Source organism: Macrobrachium rosenbergii, chromosome 24 (genome assembly GCF_040412425.1).
Source record: "Macrobrachium rosenbergii isolate ZJJX-2024 chromosome 24, ASM4041242v1, whole genome shotgun sequence".
Classification (NCBI taxonomy): Eukaryota; Metazoa; Arthropoda; class Malacostraca; order Decapoda; family Palaemonidae; genus Macrobrachium; species Macrobrachium rosenbergii.
Window position 1 is genome coordinate 15,137,404 of NC_089764.1, and position 17,711 is coordinate 15,155,114.

General features: G+C 40.7%; 1 protein-coding gene across 2 annotated transcripts in view; it reads left to right on the forward strand.

Moving 5' to 3' along the window:
* orb (polyadenylation element binding protein orb) overlaps positions 1-5,734 on the forward strand; it is a 208,534-nt gene extending 202,800 nt beyond the window's left edge. For both annotated transcript variants that reach the window (XM_067126228.1, XM_067126227.1), the window contains exon 14: positions 4,140-5,734. In XM_067126228.1, coding sequence (XP_066982329.1) covers positions 4,140-4,349 — 210 coding nt within the window. In that variant the 3' untranslated portion in view covers positions 4,350-5,734. The remainder of the gene's footprint in view (positions 1-4,139) is intronic.
* Positions 5,735-17,711: the final 11,977 nt, after the last annotated feature.

Here is a 17,711-nt window from a genome sequence, read left to right on the forward strand (position 1 = left end):
TTAGTCACCTCCCCCATCGGTTTGACGAATTTCTCAAAAGGATCAGAAAAGCATTTGCCCTTTGTTTCGGAAGAAGTATCCTCTCTCCTGAAGAGAGCCACAAAAGTCGAGGACATCTTTCACTGGATGGGTATCAACATCAATCTTACCTGAACAAATGGCTTCTTTGATCCTCTTTGAAGGAGATTTGTAAATTGACTTACAATTGTGTTATGCCCACCAAGGGACGAGCCTACTAGCCTTTTTTTCGCCCACCAAGATCTTTGATGGTTGGGCTGATGGCATATGAGTGTGTTAAATTCAGCCTAATAAACAATTGTGAAGAAAGGAGAACATCATATTAAGTTAAGGAGTCTAAGGTCATTCACCAAGCCTTCGGGGCTTAACGAATATGAATGGTAACAACATAGTAGTGCATGCGGACAACACCACAGAATTTGATATACATGTATCTAACAGGGGAGAGCACTCGTTCTTGCTTCCCCTGACAAGCAGGGGAGTCACACCAAAGTTAATTTTACATTATTCATCAGTTATTCAAAAGAAAATTAAAAGGACGGGGCGGACGAACTGAGCCGTCGGAGGCAAGTCCTTCCCACCAAGCGGACCCTGGACCACATTTATGCCTTTGACACCTCAAGAGACAAAAGTCTTTCTTCTGCTCTCCGGCCCAGGATCTCCTAATGGGGGCAACAGACATCAGACTCCAAGACTGGTAGGTCTTGGATCTGTATTCCTTCCTGCCCTTCAACATGGTGAGGGAAGTTTTTATGTAAGTTCTTGTCGCACCCTAATATCATGATGACCCTCATAAACTCCGTTGGGCCAATAGAGGAGGGGGTTCCCAGATCTTCGTGTGACAGCTACCAATTAACTACAGTGCTTCATTGATGGTGCCTAAGACATGTCTCGTGTTCCGAGACATCTTTAACTCAAATACCGGACTTCCTCCTCTAGTTGAGGGCCTCTAAGTCTCTCCGCTTCCTCCATTAAAGGCTACTGCTCCATTAAAGGATACTGAGCGAAGTTTATCTCGGTTTTTAAGCACAGAAGTAGGTACCTGTGACCAAACCAGGATCTTTATGACCTCATCAAACCGTTCAACACTTCAAAACAAAGAAGTCCGATCGGGTTTCATAGAATTTAGATGTCGTGATAAAGGAGCTCACGGATCTGTTATTACCTCAAGATCGTCACTCGGAAGACATTCTTCCTCGTAGCTTTTACGTCTGCCAAACTAGTTAGCAACTGCAAGTTATTGGCAAAAGCATAGACTTCTCCCAAAGGGTTACAGTCGGTTCTTTCACTTTGGATCTTTCCTAGCCAAGAACGAGGATCCACCCAAGACCGTTTTTTGTTCTATTTTGTAATGCCTTTGATTGTGTGCTAATCCTGATTTGCTCCATCATGTAATGAAGATATTATTGATAAAAAACTGAATGCATGTTATGTCCAAAAGGGTAATAATAATAAAAAATGAAAATAGAAACCGGTTTGGTGATTTGTTGATTGTAGTGAACTTACTTTTGAAATTGCCATTGGGGGAATTATCCTAGAGTCCTTTGTGCTATCTATCTGTAACACCTGAATATCCCATTTGGTATGAGATTTTTTTTATAATCCTTCTTATAGTTTCTCTGGAAATTATGCTCAGGCATTTTAGTCAAGATTTTAATATAAACTTGCACATACCATATGGATAGTAAACTGCTTGCAGATTTCATCTTGTAATCTTCATTTCACTAGTTGGGATATTGATAGTGTATTATTGTTTGGGATCAGTTGGAAATATGTATTGTTTAAGCAATGTGGCGGAATTCAAACCCACAAACAAAACAACAAACAACACTCACCCTGATCTTCGGTTGCTGGAGATGGATAAAGGTCGCCGCAACAACCACAACATAAACAACCACAAACACAACAAGGAAATACAAAAAAAAAAAGAAACAGAACACACAAAATAAACAGCACACCAACAAGAAAACCAGCAACTCCCAGAAAAGCATACGACAAAACTGTCCCACACAAGAACCACTGACCAGCACTAGCTCTGACTAAAGACTCGCTCCAAAACCGAAAAATCCTTCACATATTCCACAGACAGACAGCGCCAGAAAACAAACTAACGACCTCATCCCTCTTCCAACAACCGGCAATCTCATCCTCTCTCTCTCAACAACTCTCTCTCAATCTCTCTCTCTCTCTCTCTCTCTCTCTCTCTCTCTCTCTCTCTCTCTCTCTCTCTCTCTCTCTCTCTCTCTCTCTCTCTCTCTCTCTCTCTCTCGTTGGGAAATGCTAAATAAAAACAAATTTATTCATCCCTCTATATTTCTCCCCCTTTTTAGCATTTCCCAACCAACACCTTTCACACCTCTTTCAAATCGCCTTACGCAACACCCACGGATGCTCACTAGCAGGTCCTCTAGATCGCGTTAAGCGGGCACGCAATCATTCTGTCAGAATCATTCTCTCTTCTAGCAACATTCAAACTCACTTCTTCTCCTCCATTCTCTCTCAGATTCACGCTATCATCTTCACTATTACCACTCTCAATTTCATCCACAATCTCAGCTATACCCTCTAACTTGTTCCCAAATACCTCCCCCAATTCTTCAACTAACCCATCCCATTCGCTCATTGACCTTTCCAATTCTTGCAACGATTCATTCATGCTTTCAATCACTCGTATAATACTGCTACGCTCTCTTACTTTTACACTTTCGCTCACCTCCAACTGTTCACCTACCCCTACACGTTCAGTCAACTCAGTTATATCAAACCTGCATATGCTATACGTCCTATTCATACCACCCCATTCATCCGTATTACACGCTTTATCACTCACTTTCACTTTGGGGGGGGGAACACTATTCCTGAGCACATACAGTACAATGGTGATTATTATTTTACATTTACAGTACAGTACTGTAAATAAAAAGAAACAATTCCTTACTTTACTCTGTGGTTGGGTTGCATACGGGGGGTTGCAAAGGGAGGTGAGACAGGCTTGACTAGGCTATTGGATGGAGGAAGGTGCTGGAGATACTGGGCAGGTGAGTCTGGAGAGGCAGAAGGTGCCGGCCCCAAACTCTTCATTTTCACTCCCTTCCCCCCATCTCTCTTTTCAAGGTTTCAAAGTAACTTTTAACCTTCCCCTGAATCAACATGAGGCTAACTGGGATACGCTGTTGATGCTGGTTTTCAACCAAAGCACTATAATCATTGTCTCAATAATGCGACCACTACACCTTGTAATCACAGTTGATTTCATTGGAGCAGATCCTTTCACACGTGAAGTGTGCGCTTTTTATCTTTGATTATTGTCAGCACAGTCGTACGACTAAACTCAAAACTCAAAGTGTGCGTCCAGTATTCGACGGTGTTTCACCCTTTTCAGACAGTTTTATTATAACTTTCACTTCTGCGGAGATGGCTCTTCTTTTCTTCGTAGTGCTGCCATCAGAAGAGTGTGCCTTAACGATTGGAAGCCATAATGCAATTAAAAGTTTCCAAAAAAAAGCAACAAAAGTGAGTGTGTGTGAATGAGAGACAATTCAAGATGGCATAAAGCGAGTGAGTGACCAACGCCATCTTCCTTGTATTCCACCGCAAGACGGTGTTATTCATCTGTTCTGCGTGCAAACTAATTCCGCGCGAAGTTTAAATTTGTCCAAATGACAGAACAAGAATATTTTAATGTTATTGGAGGTTGTGAGACGCAACCCTGAAATGATGTAGGTTGAGTGTGGCGTAAACCAAGACCCTACTGTAATTTTGACTGAATTTTTACTCAGAAAGAAAGTGTTTTGTGGTAGAGCAATGCTTAGTTTTGTAAGGTGTACAAGCTGTAGTCATCAAAAGGTATTATGGTAAAATTAATTTTTAACCCTTGGGCAGAACTGAAGGATGAGTGGTAATTATCCTGTTACTTGTTGGCAAAAAGTGCACAAATGAAACTGGTTTCAGTATTTAAAATGCCACTAAGTTGCTCTAACAAGACTCAAGTTACATTTTAGACATGTAGGTGTTGCCTAAACGACTTGTTCCATAAATGAAAGATGAAAACAGATAAATATGGGTGATTTTGTCCAAAATTTTATATTTACAAAATTATCAATTAACCTTTAACTTTCCAGGTTCAAGTAGATCCATACTTAGCAGACTCCCTCTGTCAAGTTTGTGTAGTGCAACAAGGACCATATTTTTGCAGAGATGAAAACTGCTTCAAGTATTTCTGCTGTTCATGCTGGCAAATGACTCACCCACTTGATACCCATGGGGGTCACAAGCCCCTCATGAGGAATCCCAAGCTTCGGACTCAGACAACTCTTAGTCGTGTTATTTAAGATATTTAATTACTGATAATTGCTGCTTTTGGATTTTTCTGCCAAGTGTATTTTTTACCAATTGAAAAGGGTTATTTTGCCCAATAAGCAGTAATTTATCAAACAGATCTTACCAGAAGCTAGCCTTTAATCCAATTCCATTTATTTTGTGCTTTTAACCCTTTAATGTTTTTACATTTTGTATTTTGTGTTATTCACAGAACAGGAGGAGTATTTGTCTTTTGATTTTAGATAGTGTGAAGAATAGGGTGACTTAACTGCGGCATTTAGCTTTTGAGCCAAGTTGGTACTGTTTTATTTTATGTTCTTTAATGGCCAGAACATTGGTTTCTTAATTGTACTTTATAATTGCTTTTTTGGTCAGCAGTAGGCAGTATCAGTTCTGTTAACTTGAGCAGTATAGCATTGAAATGCAAAGATTGTGTACAAAATTAAATCTTTGCACTGTTATCAAGTTCTTACAGTGTGGGTTTTTTTTATTAGATTGGATATTTAGGTGTTTTTTTATTTCTTGGTGAAGGTAGATTCCTTTATGGAAGACAGTCAGTTGTTTTGGGATGGTGACAGATACTTTTGTCTGATGTGAGAACAGGTGCATTTAAAAAGGATGGTCTTGTTAACAGGTTCTTAAGGTGGAGGTCTGATAGGATTTTAATTTTGTCTTGATCCTGTTAACAGACTGATGTAAAGGTATGATAGGATTTTTATCTTGAAATTTTGTTCCTGTTAACAGATTATGGTGGTGGTCTGATAGAATTTTTATCTTTTCCTTATTTGTATCTTGAATATGACTTAACTGACATGGTAATTGGGTCTTAACATTTTTTTAAGAAGTTTGTGGCCTATTGTTACAACATTCTTATGGTTTGGTTTAGATGAGTTTTAGTCCATTTGTGGTAAAATTTAAAATGATTTAATGTACTGAAATTTTTTGATAGGCCAGCACTAATTTTTTAGTCAGTGTACTAATCTTTTATAATCAGTGGGTTAATTGATTTTTATTGTTTTTCAACTGTTTTAAGATATGGTCAAAGTGATTACTAAATTTGTAATTTTTTAATTATTGAATTCAAATATATAGACAGCTGTATTTCAATATTGCACCAGAAATGAAAAGATGTAAAGGAGAAACAGCTGTAATTGAACAGTTACACTTTTTAATACAAAACAAAAGTTTCAACATGGTACAAAGCAATGTACTCGTGTAGGAGGATTAAGTGGATGACTACTTGGCTTGTTTTAGGACTCGGATTTGGATGATCACAGTTTTCTATACCTGTTTGAAATACTGCATACAGAAGGCTCTTGGTTTTCATTGAAGAATTAAAAAGTTTTGTTTACTTGATAATAGTTGTATTATATTTATAAATATATTTGTCACAGGACATTTTTTTTTTATTCCTTAGTTTTTGAATATCTTGAATTTTTTCCAAAACCATTACTGACATCTGATAATTATTTTTACCATTAATATTCAGATGTGTGTATGCTAATGAAGATAGTATGCATGTATTTAGGAAACAATGTGTAGAGAAGTTGAGTAACAAAAGCTGATTCTGCTTGTATATTTTAAATTTTAAACTGTCTTGTGCACCTGTTTTATGTTAGGTTGTAATGCTGCTACTAAATGTACCAGAATACATATATTGTAAAGGTGATACAAGTGCCACACTATTGTGTGGCACTTGTATCATTTACTTTGATGTATAAACAGCCATTAGAGAACTGATGGGCAGGAAGGAGTACAGAGTACAAGCAATGGGTTTGTACAATCTTGAAAAAAATTAAAAGTTAGTTGCATTGCAAACCCCTCACTGTACTAGCCTGATTAGCAATTTACATGGAAAGGACCTGAGGTACTGAGAATTCCATAGCCTGATGAGCTCTAGAAAAGGATTTGAACCCCATCCTAATTAGGCCTAGCAGCAGTTGACCCCTGACAAACTGTCAGGAAGGGTAGTTTTTCACCAATGCTGATGAACTAGTATCTCCAACTAATATTTTCTAAAAGTTGAAGGGCACCTTAGGTGCTTGCTCATGAAATAGGATGAATATTTTTCATGAATAGTAAAGAATTATGATGAATTTGTGGAACAGTAATATTTTCCTTAAAAAGGAAAGTGGAGAAGTGATGTATTTCAGGAACTTTAACTAGGGATACTGCATTCTTGGTTGAGAACTGAGGTCAAGGATGCTGTGTAACTACATAGGCAGAAGAGAGGGCATTTCTCCATCATGTACATCTCAATTTGCTTATGAAGGTGGGGGGGGGAGTCAGTGATGTTTTCCATCCGAATGCCTTAGTCTTGAATAGATGATACAGGGTAAAGTAGAAGGTCCCATTCATTCATGTAATGTCATTTGAGAAGGGGTCCTGGTCACAAAGGTGGGATGAAGGGAAGACTATTGATTCAAAGTTCTTGGATATGAGACTTTATCTGATAAGGATAAACCTCACTAAGTCTTTAGGAGGGAAGAGAGGTCTTAAAAGAAGTTAATAAAAGTCAAGTTACAAAGGCTTATGACATTGGTCTGTAAGATGATTCATTCAGGTTAGTGAGAGATCCCAAGGTAGGGCTTGGTTTCATTGGAACGTTCTTTTTGAAATGCAGTTTCTAAGATTGGTGTAGGTTCTTGGAGCTCAAACGTGTTGTTAAGGCTGCCTTGCAACCTCTGACAGTAGAGACTTTACATACTTTTATCGACGCAGAAGGAAATCTGCTCATAGTGTTCAAGAGGTTTCGAGAGGGTTAATGCCTCCGATTAAACCAAGGACAGAATCCTCTCCACTTCAGTTGATAAATCACTTGTAAAATTCCTTCATTGTCTGGTGATAGCCTTGGCTACGTCTTTAAAAACCCTCATTGGCAAGATCTCACTTGGTTAAGCATGTCCAAGTTCTAGAGGAAGTACCTTATGTAAAGTTGAGTAACTTTTTTCATAGTGCAGCTGATTTTTCAGGAGTGAAAGACTGTGGGAAACCACTCCTGCTGAGACCAAAGAGGGCTTTCAAAGTGACTTCACTGGTTCTTCAACTCTTGAATCTTGTCGGTGACCAATCCTAAGGGTAAGAATAGAGGGAAGACAGACCTTTTCAAAATTTCCCTAATGAAAAGACTTCCCAGGATAATGCCTCATATACCACAAGGACTTTGATGTCTTGGTAAAGCAACCATACTGTTGGAAGGGCTTGACTCACTGTGTAAGGAATCTGCAAAGATATGTGGAACAAATCTTGGAGTCCTTAGGTATCTTCCCAAGCAAAGATGGCCATAGTTAAATGACATGGCCTCTGGAGCTTATGCCTCCTTACTACTACAATTGAACGACTGCAGTAGAAATAACAGGTTCACCTTGGTTGACTGTTTTGATGTGAGGAACTTTTGAAGTGAAGAATACTGCCCGATGTATTTTTTTTTCTGACTCGGTTCTGTAAGGGACAGACATCCAGATAATGTAAGTGCTGACCCTCCATTGGCATATGGAGGTTTCATGCCAACAGTCAAGGTGTCCCCCATAGGGAGTTAGTGCTGTCAGTGCACCTCACGTGGTGCACTATATTCATTACTTAGGTTTTTGGCAGCATCCTTTTGGCTCCTAGTTGCAGCCACTTCCATTCTTTTTAATGTCCCTCCATTCATATTCTCTTTCTTCCAAGTTACATTTTGCCCTCTCTTAACAATTGCTTCATAGTGCAACTGTGAGGTTTTCCTCATTACACTTTTAAAACCTTATTACTCTCAATTTCCCTTTAACCACTGAACGACCTCATAGGTACCGGTGCTTGGACTGGGGCCTAAATTATATATTTCATTCCTTTCCAACAATCAAGATGTATTAGTATATTCACTTAAAAATATTATTCAATACTTTCAGTACTTCTCATTCATTGAACATTGACTTATTTTAATAAGCATCAACTTATTTTAATAAGCATCGACTTATTTTAAGCATCGACTTATTTTAATTAGTATTGACTTATTTTAATAAGCTAACCAATGGCTATCCTCTGTAATTCATGAGAAGAAGGAAGTGAATGCAATGAATATTTCATGGATGGGTCAAACTCACCAATGGCTATACTGTAATTCATAAAGTGTTTCCAGTGGCCCCTTACTCGGTAACCTCACCCGAACTTGTTCCTTTCTCATTTGATGCTGTCAGGAACTGACTGTAGGGCATTTAGCTTAATTAGTTTGAACAATTCATCTTTCATTCGTGGTGCTGAGTTTTAAGAACACTACTTCCGTGGGATCTGTTGATAGACTTAAATTAAAAACTGCAGTATTGTGGGAATCAGTGCTAAACTGAAAGCATTGGTTGGCCATCTGACCATCCATTACTTGGTTGTCAAAAGGCAAGACATCATACTTATATGTGTTTGCCAGGTTTAAATAACCAACTCCTGTGACTCGGGAGCTTCGAGTACGTGAGTCTCCTTGACCCACTCACTCAAAACCAGTTCCGGGAAATTACCTTCCAGGACTGGTGTAGTGCCTACCTCTTCCTGGGCTCTTCGGACACTCCGGTAGAGAAAGCTACCGTTGAACATCCTGGACATGATTTAGGAGCTTTGGATGCTTGAACTTCCAAGCAGGAGTGAGTCAATTCTGGTACAGTACTCAGGTCTCACTGAAACTTTGAGTCACCTCTGCCAGTATCGGGGAGTCAGCTCCATGGTCTGGTCTGGGCACTACAAGAGAGGAGGTGACCAAGCATGCAGGTGCTTCTTCACCCCTGCCAGTGCTCGCCCAAGTACTTTGCCAGGGTCCCGTACAGGTGTATCCGACTTGAGGGTCCGTGCACCTAGAGAAGCTTCAAGGTGGTCCCCCACAGTCGTCTTTTCATCAGGAGGCCACGGCTTTGAAGACTGAAGTATGTCATGAGGACAGCCTGAGTTCACATCCAGGAGTACATGATTGGTCTTCCCCGGTCAGCCCTCGTTCACGTTCGCATGAATGGGCTCACTCACCCGGCAACAGCCTTCGTGTGTGTGTGTGTGTGTGAGCCTGCGCGTTCTCCTAGACTTGTGCAGCCTTTGCCACCTCGGGTTGGCGATCACCTACAGTTATCCTCTCCTGCTGGGGCTACGGCCTCTGGCAGGACAGGAAAGAGTGCTCAATCTCTCTTGCCTATTCCCTCAACCTCCTGGGGTTATACCAGGATGTGAGTTGGATAGAAGGGTTGACAATTGGGATGCCACACCCCAACTTAGCCCCACCTCAAAGGCGTACATTCCAGGTTCGGCCCTTGGATCAACTCAGTTGCAAGCCCAAGTGGCCAAGAAGCAGCGAGCCTGGAATCTACCGCTATGGCAGCATTCCAGGCAGTCTCTTGGCTGGACCGATGTTTCTTCAGTGTCCAAGGTTGCTGCCTCCTTGGGTTCCATATCCCCAGGGGAGGATTCCACCTTCAGGAAACTGTGGCAGACTGGAGGTAGGGCCGATTACCTACCTGGCCCACCAGGCAGTGAACCTGTGGACAAACTTGGTCTTGAAGAGAAGGGACACTGTCCTTACTTGGATAGCCAAGTTCGTTGGCCCATATCGGCATTGACCCTATGGAATGGACCACTGCTGGGTTCTGCCTCTCTTCCTTAGAGAACAGGTGGATGCTGCGGTGAACGAGCACCGTGTTGAAGATAATGACCATCTTGTTCACTGCAGCCCGACCTTCGGGTCAGGCTAGCACTAACCCAGCCCCTAAGATGACCCAGACTTCAAAGGGTGCCCATGGAAGCACCCAGCCTTCTTCTGCCGCCCGCCAAAAAAGGTGCGCAGCTGCACCCCTTTCAACCCTCTTTCCAGTCTGGAAAAGGGGGCAAGGGAAAGAAGAGAGGACTCCTCTAGGGGTGGCATCCCCCTTCACATGCTGCTATTTCATGGGGGGATGCCTGTCGAGCCACTGGGCAACATGGTAGCGATATGGAGTTGAAACCTGGGTAGTAGACGTCCTTCGGGAGGGCTGTCTACTTTCTTTCGAGTTTCAGCTGGCCCTCACCACAATCTGGTCCATCTCCGAACTTACGTACCCGGCTCACTGAAGGACCTCCCCCTTTGGGCAGAGGTAGAAGTGATGCTGAAGGAATGTGCTGTGGAATTTGTGACAGATAGGTTCCCAGGCGTTTACAGTCGGAGTCTTTCTCATAGAGAAAGCAATGGGGGTTTGGAGACCGGTCATCGATCTCTCCCCCTTAAACCGATTCATTCGCCAGACTCGGTTCGAGTTGGAAACGACATGTTCCGTGCTCATGGCCATCGGGGAGTCCAACTTCAAGCTTATGGACCTTAAGGATGTGTATTTTCAAATACCCATCCATTGATCTTCTCGCAAGTACCTATGCATTATCTTCAGGGAGATGGTATTCCAGTTTCAGGCACTCTGCTTTGGGCTCTCAACTGCTCTCCAGGTGTTCATGTGAGTGTTCCTTGTCATGTTGGGCCCATTTGCACAGGATATGTCTGTTGAGGTATCTAGACGATTGGCTAGTCCTGATGAGCTCTCGATCGCAGTTACTCTAGGACGGGGATCGACTCCTTGAGTTTTGCTGCAACCTAGGGGTAGTGGTAAATATCGAGAAGTCTGATTTCGCACTCAAGGAGAGGATCAAGTAAATGGGCATCCTGATAGGTACGGCAGCAGTAAGAGTCTTCCCCTCAGACTCTCATATCAGTAGGTTCAAGGAGGCAGCGCAGTTCCTGTCCCAACAGGAGCAACCAGCTCGGCAGTGGCAAGTCGTCCTTGGAGAAGCTGGTCCCCTCATGGACTACTTCACCCTCATACTCTACAGTGGAGAATGAAGGAGTTCTGGTCTCCGGCTTGTGATTCCCCATCCCTTCCCATTCCTCTCTCAGAGGAAGTGAGACAGGACTCAGCTTGGTGCTAGACGACAGGAACATCATAATAGGAGTGTCCCTACACACTCCCCCTCCCAAGATGCTTGTTCTCAGACACTTGGAGTGAGGGATGGGGCACGCACTTGGAGGAGTTGCTGATTTCAGGTGTGTGGAGCCGAAACAACAAGCACCTTCACATCAATATCCTGGAGCTCAAGGCAGCCTTCCCAGCTCTCCAAGGGTTTCGGGATCAAGTGGTTGGACACTTGCTGTTGTTGATTAAGTGACAACACCACAGTAGTGGCATGCAAGAGATGCTGGATAGTCTCCAGCCATGAAGAGACAGGGACTCCACTGACTGTTCTACATGTGGTTGACACAAAAGATTGTGCCGGGGGACATGGATACGGGCTTTGCTGTTGGACAGAACCAAACACTGAGACACCAGGGTGTTAATAAATCTGGTGGATTTGATTCAGATAATAGGGTCCTTTATTGCACTAATGTAAGCTTGTCATTAGATAATGAATGTTTATACAGTGTAGTTAATTTGGCAAAGTGAAAGAATTAAATTAACTCTAGAAAAAGATAAGCAGTCATTTTCTGCTTTTGTTAAATTTTCCTCTCCCTTGGAAGCTAGTGAGGCACAACGAAGACGCCATGGCCACATTCTAAATGACTCAGTTCTCAGCACAAAAGTGTTTTCAGTGAAAAACTTGAATGATGAGCCATTTGACTTTATTCCGAAGACTGAAGAACATGGACCAGTCCCATGTACCAGAGCTCTTCCTCCCCCTTTATGGCATGTTGCTATCTACAAGGAGGGAGGGAAAAATTTAATAAAAGCTGCTGAATGTATTGAGAGCAAGGTTGGTTCCATTCCCATTGGAAATTTAAAACGGTATGGAAAGAAAATGAGACTCAAGCAGTTCTGTTATCTAACTTTAAACCTCCTGAAAGTGGAAATATTGAATGCATTTCATCTCTCAGATTCTTCAACACGCTGAAAGGGGTAGTTTACTCAAAAGATTTGCATGTTTTTTAAAGAGGAGGAGATTCTCCATCGATGTCCTTTTGTATCTTGTTCTGGGTGGTGATGCAGCTATCCTTTTAACCTTTTCTTCCAATTACCTACCTGATACCACCATTGTTGGCCATGAGAGGATGCAGGTAAAAAAATATAAAAGAAACCCTAAACAGTGTCGCAAATGCTTTGAATATGGCCACATTCAAAACTCCTGCAATAATAATAAAATGTCCTGTGTGCTCTGCAGAGCACAATAATTTTGACGATTGCGAAGCAGCCCGATACTGTTTTCTTTGTAAGGGTGATCACACTCCAAATTCTAGTGCTTGTCCCAGATATAAATTTGAACAAGAAGTGTTGGCAGTGGCAGATAATGAACATATCAGCATTAGTGAAGCAAAGCGCACGGTAATGGGGGCAAACGAAAGTGCCAACACTACATATGCTTCTGTAATAAAACTTATGAAAACTTCCAGCAATGTAAGACCACCAATAACTGCGTCTGATAGCAGATATCACAAACCCTGGTATTTCTCAAACTATAAATAAAAATGAAATTCTCCAAACTGGTGAGAAACTTTCGTCTGGAGTCCAATACCAAAAATTGTACTTCCAAAAGCACAGAAAATTTATCTTCCACCACATCCACGGCTGTTGATTCATCTCCAAAAATAAGGGTGCCAAAATCAACCAATAATTCAGGAAAATATTCTGAAAATACTTCCAACAAAAATAAGCTAAAGGAACAATCCCTATTAGAGCTAGGTCAGAGCCATCAATTGCCACAGCCACAAACAAAAATAATAATAAAACTACAGTTGCAACTAGCAAGAAGCGTACAAGAAATACTTCCCCAAATAATAACTTTATAATAAAAACTTCAAATGGGTTCAGTGTTTTGGAAGAGATCTCTCCTCCTAGAAAGGTGGTTCCAAAAATAGTTTCAGAACAAAAACATCTGAGTTCAATTCAGTCGTGCCACCCTAAGACAAATAGGATTAGTGGTGCACAGAACCACAGTAGTAATTCTGAACATCAGGTTCATAATAAAAAATATGAAGATCAGCCAAAGACCCTGAACCCCAATTCAGATGAAAAGGGATTAAGAAAACATTATCTCTTATAAAGGAGAATTTCCCACTCCACCCTAGGAACAGTACTTCCCCTCCAAGAAGTGGGAAGTAGCACATTTTACCACCTTAGCATTCTTGCTCGATATCCTTCAGTGGAACTGTAAAGGTCTCAGAGCCCGTACAGAAGACCTTAAAGTTTTAATGCATGAATTCAATCCAGGGATTATATGCCTACAGGAAACAATGTTAGGCAACTCTGCTTATAATCCTGGACTAAATTATTCAATATTTAAATCATATCCCCCAACTGGTGATCCCATGGAGGTGCTGCAATTATTAATAATAAAAATGTCTACAGCACTCCACAATACAATTAAATACAACACTACAAGCTGTTGCCATTTCAGTCATTTTGGAAAAGAGGATAACAATCTGCTCCTTGTACCTTCCACCAGACCTTGCTTTTAACATTGGAGATATTCAGTCGTTAATTGACCAACTTCCAGCTCCTTTACTTCTGCTAGGTGATTTTAATGCCCACAACCCCCTTTGGGGAAGTCAGCTTTTAGATAGTAAAGGGAAATTAATCTAAGACCTTATTGACAGGAATGATGTTATCCTTTATAATAATGGGTCAATGACTTTCCACAACATTCACGATAATCATTTCTCTGCACTGGACCTCAGTATCTCTTCAACTAGTATCCACCTTGATTTTAATTGGTCTGTTAATGAAGATTTAAATGGAAGTGATCACTACCCGATCCATTTGAAACATGCTCTGAATGCTCCATCTGAAGTTTTACCTAAGTGGAAGGTAGAGGACGCAGACTGGGATAAATTCAGTAAGGGTGTCAATCTAGATAGGGAGTTTGAGTCCTTTCATTCTCATCTAGATGCCTATGATTACTTTATTGAATCTACTTTGAAGAGTGGTGAAGGCTCGATTCCAAAAACAAAAGGCAAACCTCGAAGACCTGCAGTTCCCTGGTGGAATAAGACGTGGTATTCTGAGAAAAGTGACTAGGAAGTGCTACAGACGTTACAAAACTAGTGGCTCCCCTCAGTAATTAATCTACAAACGTGCTTTAGCCAAGCAGCGGCGCTTCTATAAGAAAGCCAAAAGAGAATGTTGGCTTTACTATATTAATGGAATAAACTCCAAGACCCCACTAAGAGTGGTGTGGCGCAAAATAAGTTAACCGAGTGGAAAATTTGTTGCGTCGCCATTACCCTCACTAAAAATAAATGACACTATAATCACAGAGCCCACTGAAGTTGCCAATGAGCTAGGAAAACCTTTTTCTAAAGTTTCCAGCCCTAACAATTATTCTCCAGAATTTCAAAGAATTAGGAATTCTGAAATGTCTGAAGTTTGATTCGGGAAAATCTGAACCATACAACTACAAATTTTCCCTAAGAACTTCGTGAGGCGCTCTCCTCAAGTGAATCCACAGCTCCAGGTGAGGATACAATCATATATGAAATGCTGAAACACCTCCCAGATGATGCCAAAAAATATTTACTGAAGATTATAAACAAAATATGGGAAACTGGAATTTTACCCAAGGACTGGAAAATATCCATAATTGTCCCTATTAAAAAGCCTAATAAAGATGCTTCCCAAGCCACCAGCTATAGACCAATAGCTCTTACCAGCTGTGTATGTAAGCTGATGGAGAAAATGATAAATACTAGACTAGTTTGGCACCTGGAAACCAAAGGATTACTATTGCAATTTCAATTTGGTTTCAGAAAAAATCGCTCCACCCTTGATCCCCTGCTGAGGCTGACCAACCAAATCCAGCAAGGATTCGCCAAAAAGTGTCAGACCATTGGCATATTTTTTGACTTGGAGAAAGCATATGACACTACCTGGAGAATTGGCATCATGAAACAATGGCACAAGATGGGCATATGTGGAAGAATGATCAGGTTTATATACTCCTTTTTAACAGACAGACATTTTAAGGTAAGAGTGGGAAACTCCTTCTCCCAACCTTTTATGCAGGAGGAAGGAGTTCCCCAAGGAAGCGTTTTAAGTGTAACACTTTTTTCAGTGGCAATAAATAGTGTGGTTGAAAAAAATCTCACCCCCTGTTAAATGCACGCTTTTTGTCGACCTTGCAATATACTGCACAGGATATGATTCCTTGTCTGTATGTAAACATTTGCAAAGGTCTATTAATGCTATTACTAAATGGGCTGATGAGAATGGTTTCAAATTCTCCTCTTCCAAAACAGTTGCAGTAAGATTCACCAGGTGCCGGCGTGTGGAAGAGGTTCCCACACTTAGTTTAAAAGGATCCATCCTTCCTTACGACAGTGAAGTTAAATTTCTGGGGATGACTATTGACCATAAATTAACATGGGCTAGCCACATAAATGCCCTAAAGTTTAATGTTAAACAATCTATGAATATTTTAAAGGTTGTTTCTGGATTTAGTTGGGGGGCTGATAAGAAATCCCTTCTGAGGCTGTATGACTCTGTGTCGATCTAAGCTAGAGTATGGCTGTCAGATTTATTCCTCAGCCTGTAAAACCAAGCTAAAGGAACTGGATGTTGTACATAACATGGGGTTGAGAATATGCTCACAGGCTTTTAGAACTTCCCCTGTTGAAAGCATATATGTCGACACAGATCATTTACCCCTTGATCTAAGAAGGCAAGAGCTAGGGTTGCAATACATGGCTAGAATGAAAAGTGCTCCCAAAAATCCCTCCTTTCAAGCACTAAAGGAAACAGACTCTCAAAGTTTTTCTGGTACAAGAGCTTCTAAACCATTCTAAATTCGACTCAATGAGGATGTTAGGAATAATCATCTTAAATCCCAGAAAGTCCTGGAAGTAGAATATCCTGTAAATCCTCCATGGCTTATCCCAGAAGCATCAATATGTAAGAAACTGTTTAACAAAAAGGACTGCACTGTGGAAGAGATTAGGGGAAAATTCTTAGAGCACGATGTTACCCATACTAATTTTACAAAAATCTATACAGATGGATCAAAGTCAGATAATGGTGTTGGTTGCGCTGTTATCCTTGGTGATACAGCGTACACAGCTAAATTACCTGACTCTGCATCAATATTTACTGCCGAATTAACAGCCGTGTGTCTGCCCTAGATTTAGTTTTTCAAAGTAGTGACTAATTTTGTCATATACTCAGACTCTAGAAGCACCTTAGAAGCTATAAAAAATTTAATAGCTTTCATCCATTAATTCAAAAAGTTCAGGAGTGGCTTTTTCATATATATTGTCGACGTAAATCAGTCTCTTTCTGTTGGGTCCCTTCTCACGTGGGGATTCGTGGAAACGAGATGACAGACAGGGAAGCGAAAGCTGCTAGTATTTTATCAGAAAACTCTTTCAGAAAAGTGCCTCATACAGACCTAAAAGTTCCCCTTAGATCTTACGTTTTAAGTAAATGGCAAGAAAGGTGGACTTCTCTTCTTGCCAATAATAAGAAGTATAGAAATATTACGGATACAGTGAAACCCCCGTATTCGCGGGGGTGTGTCCCACACCCCCCCGCGAATAGGTCAAATCCGTGAATGCTTAAAACCCCTCTAAAAACACTTAGAACTGCCCATTTTGAAAGCTTAAACCAAGAAAAACCCTGTAAAAAGGCTTATACCTGAGTATTTTAATAGTTTTATCAAAAAAAGGTGCATTTATTCATGAAAATTATATGAAAATACAGTAATTAGTGAATATTTCTCAGTGAAAAATACAGAATGGGCGAATTTTCTGCGAATGATGGCTAGATATGTTCCAAAGAGAAACCGCTGAATCGTGAGTCCGTGAACCATGAGAACTAAATACTGGAGGTTTACTGTAATATATTACCGTGGTCTTCGTCATTCCATCTTGACAAACAAACAGAGGTTATTTTAACCAGATTAAGGATTGGGCACACTCGTCTAACCCATCAGTTTATTTTAGAAGGAAGCAGCCCTCCAGAGTGTGCTTACTGTGACAAGACACTAACAGTGGAGCACATTCTGGTGGTCTGCCCCAGATATTTTAACCAAAGAGAGAGATTTTCAGGGTAAATCCCTGTCTGATATTTTGGGAGATGAAGCAGATATTTCTGCTATCATCTCTTTTTTAAAAAGTGTATTAAAATTTTTAACGATATTTAATTTAATATTTTATTACATCATGTAGAATTTTAATGACATTAAATTTTTTATGTATATATCATCATCATTCATTGGTCACATCACTTCATTTTATTTATTAATCATTTCCTATTTTCTCTCCATTACGGCGCTGAATGGCCTTGTTGGCCCCAGTGCCTGGGCTTTTGCCCTAAATATCATACATCCAATCAATAAAAATGCGGGTTGTCATTTTCAAGATACTCAAAGGATTAAAAGTGAGGTTTTCTTACGATTTTTCCAGTTTACAACGATTTTCAGCTTAC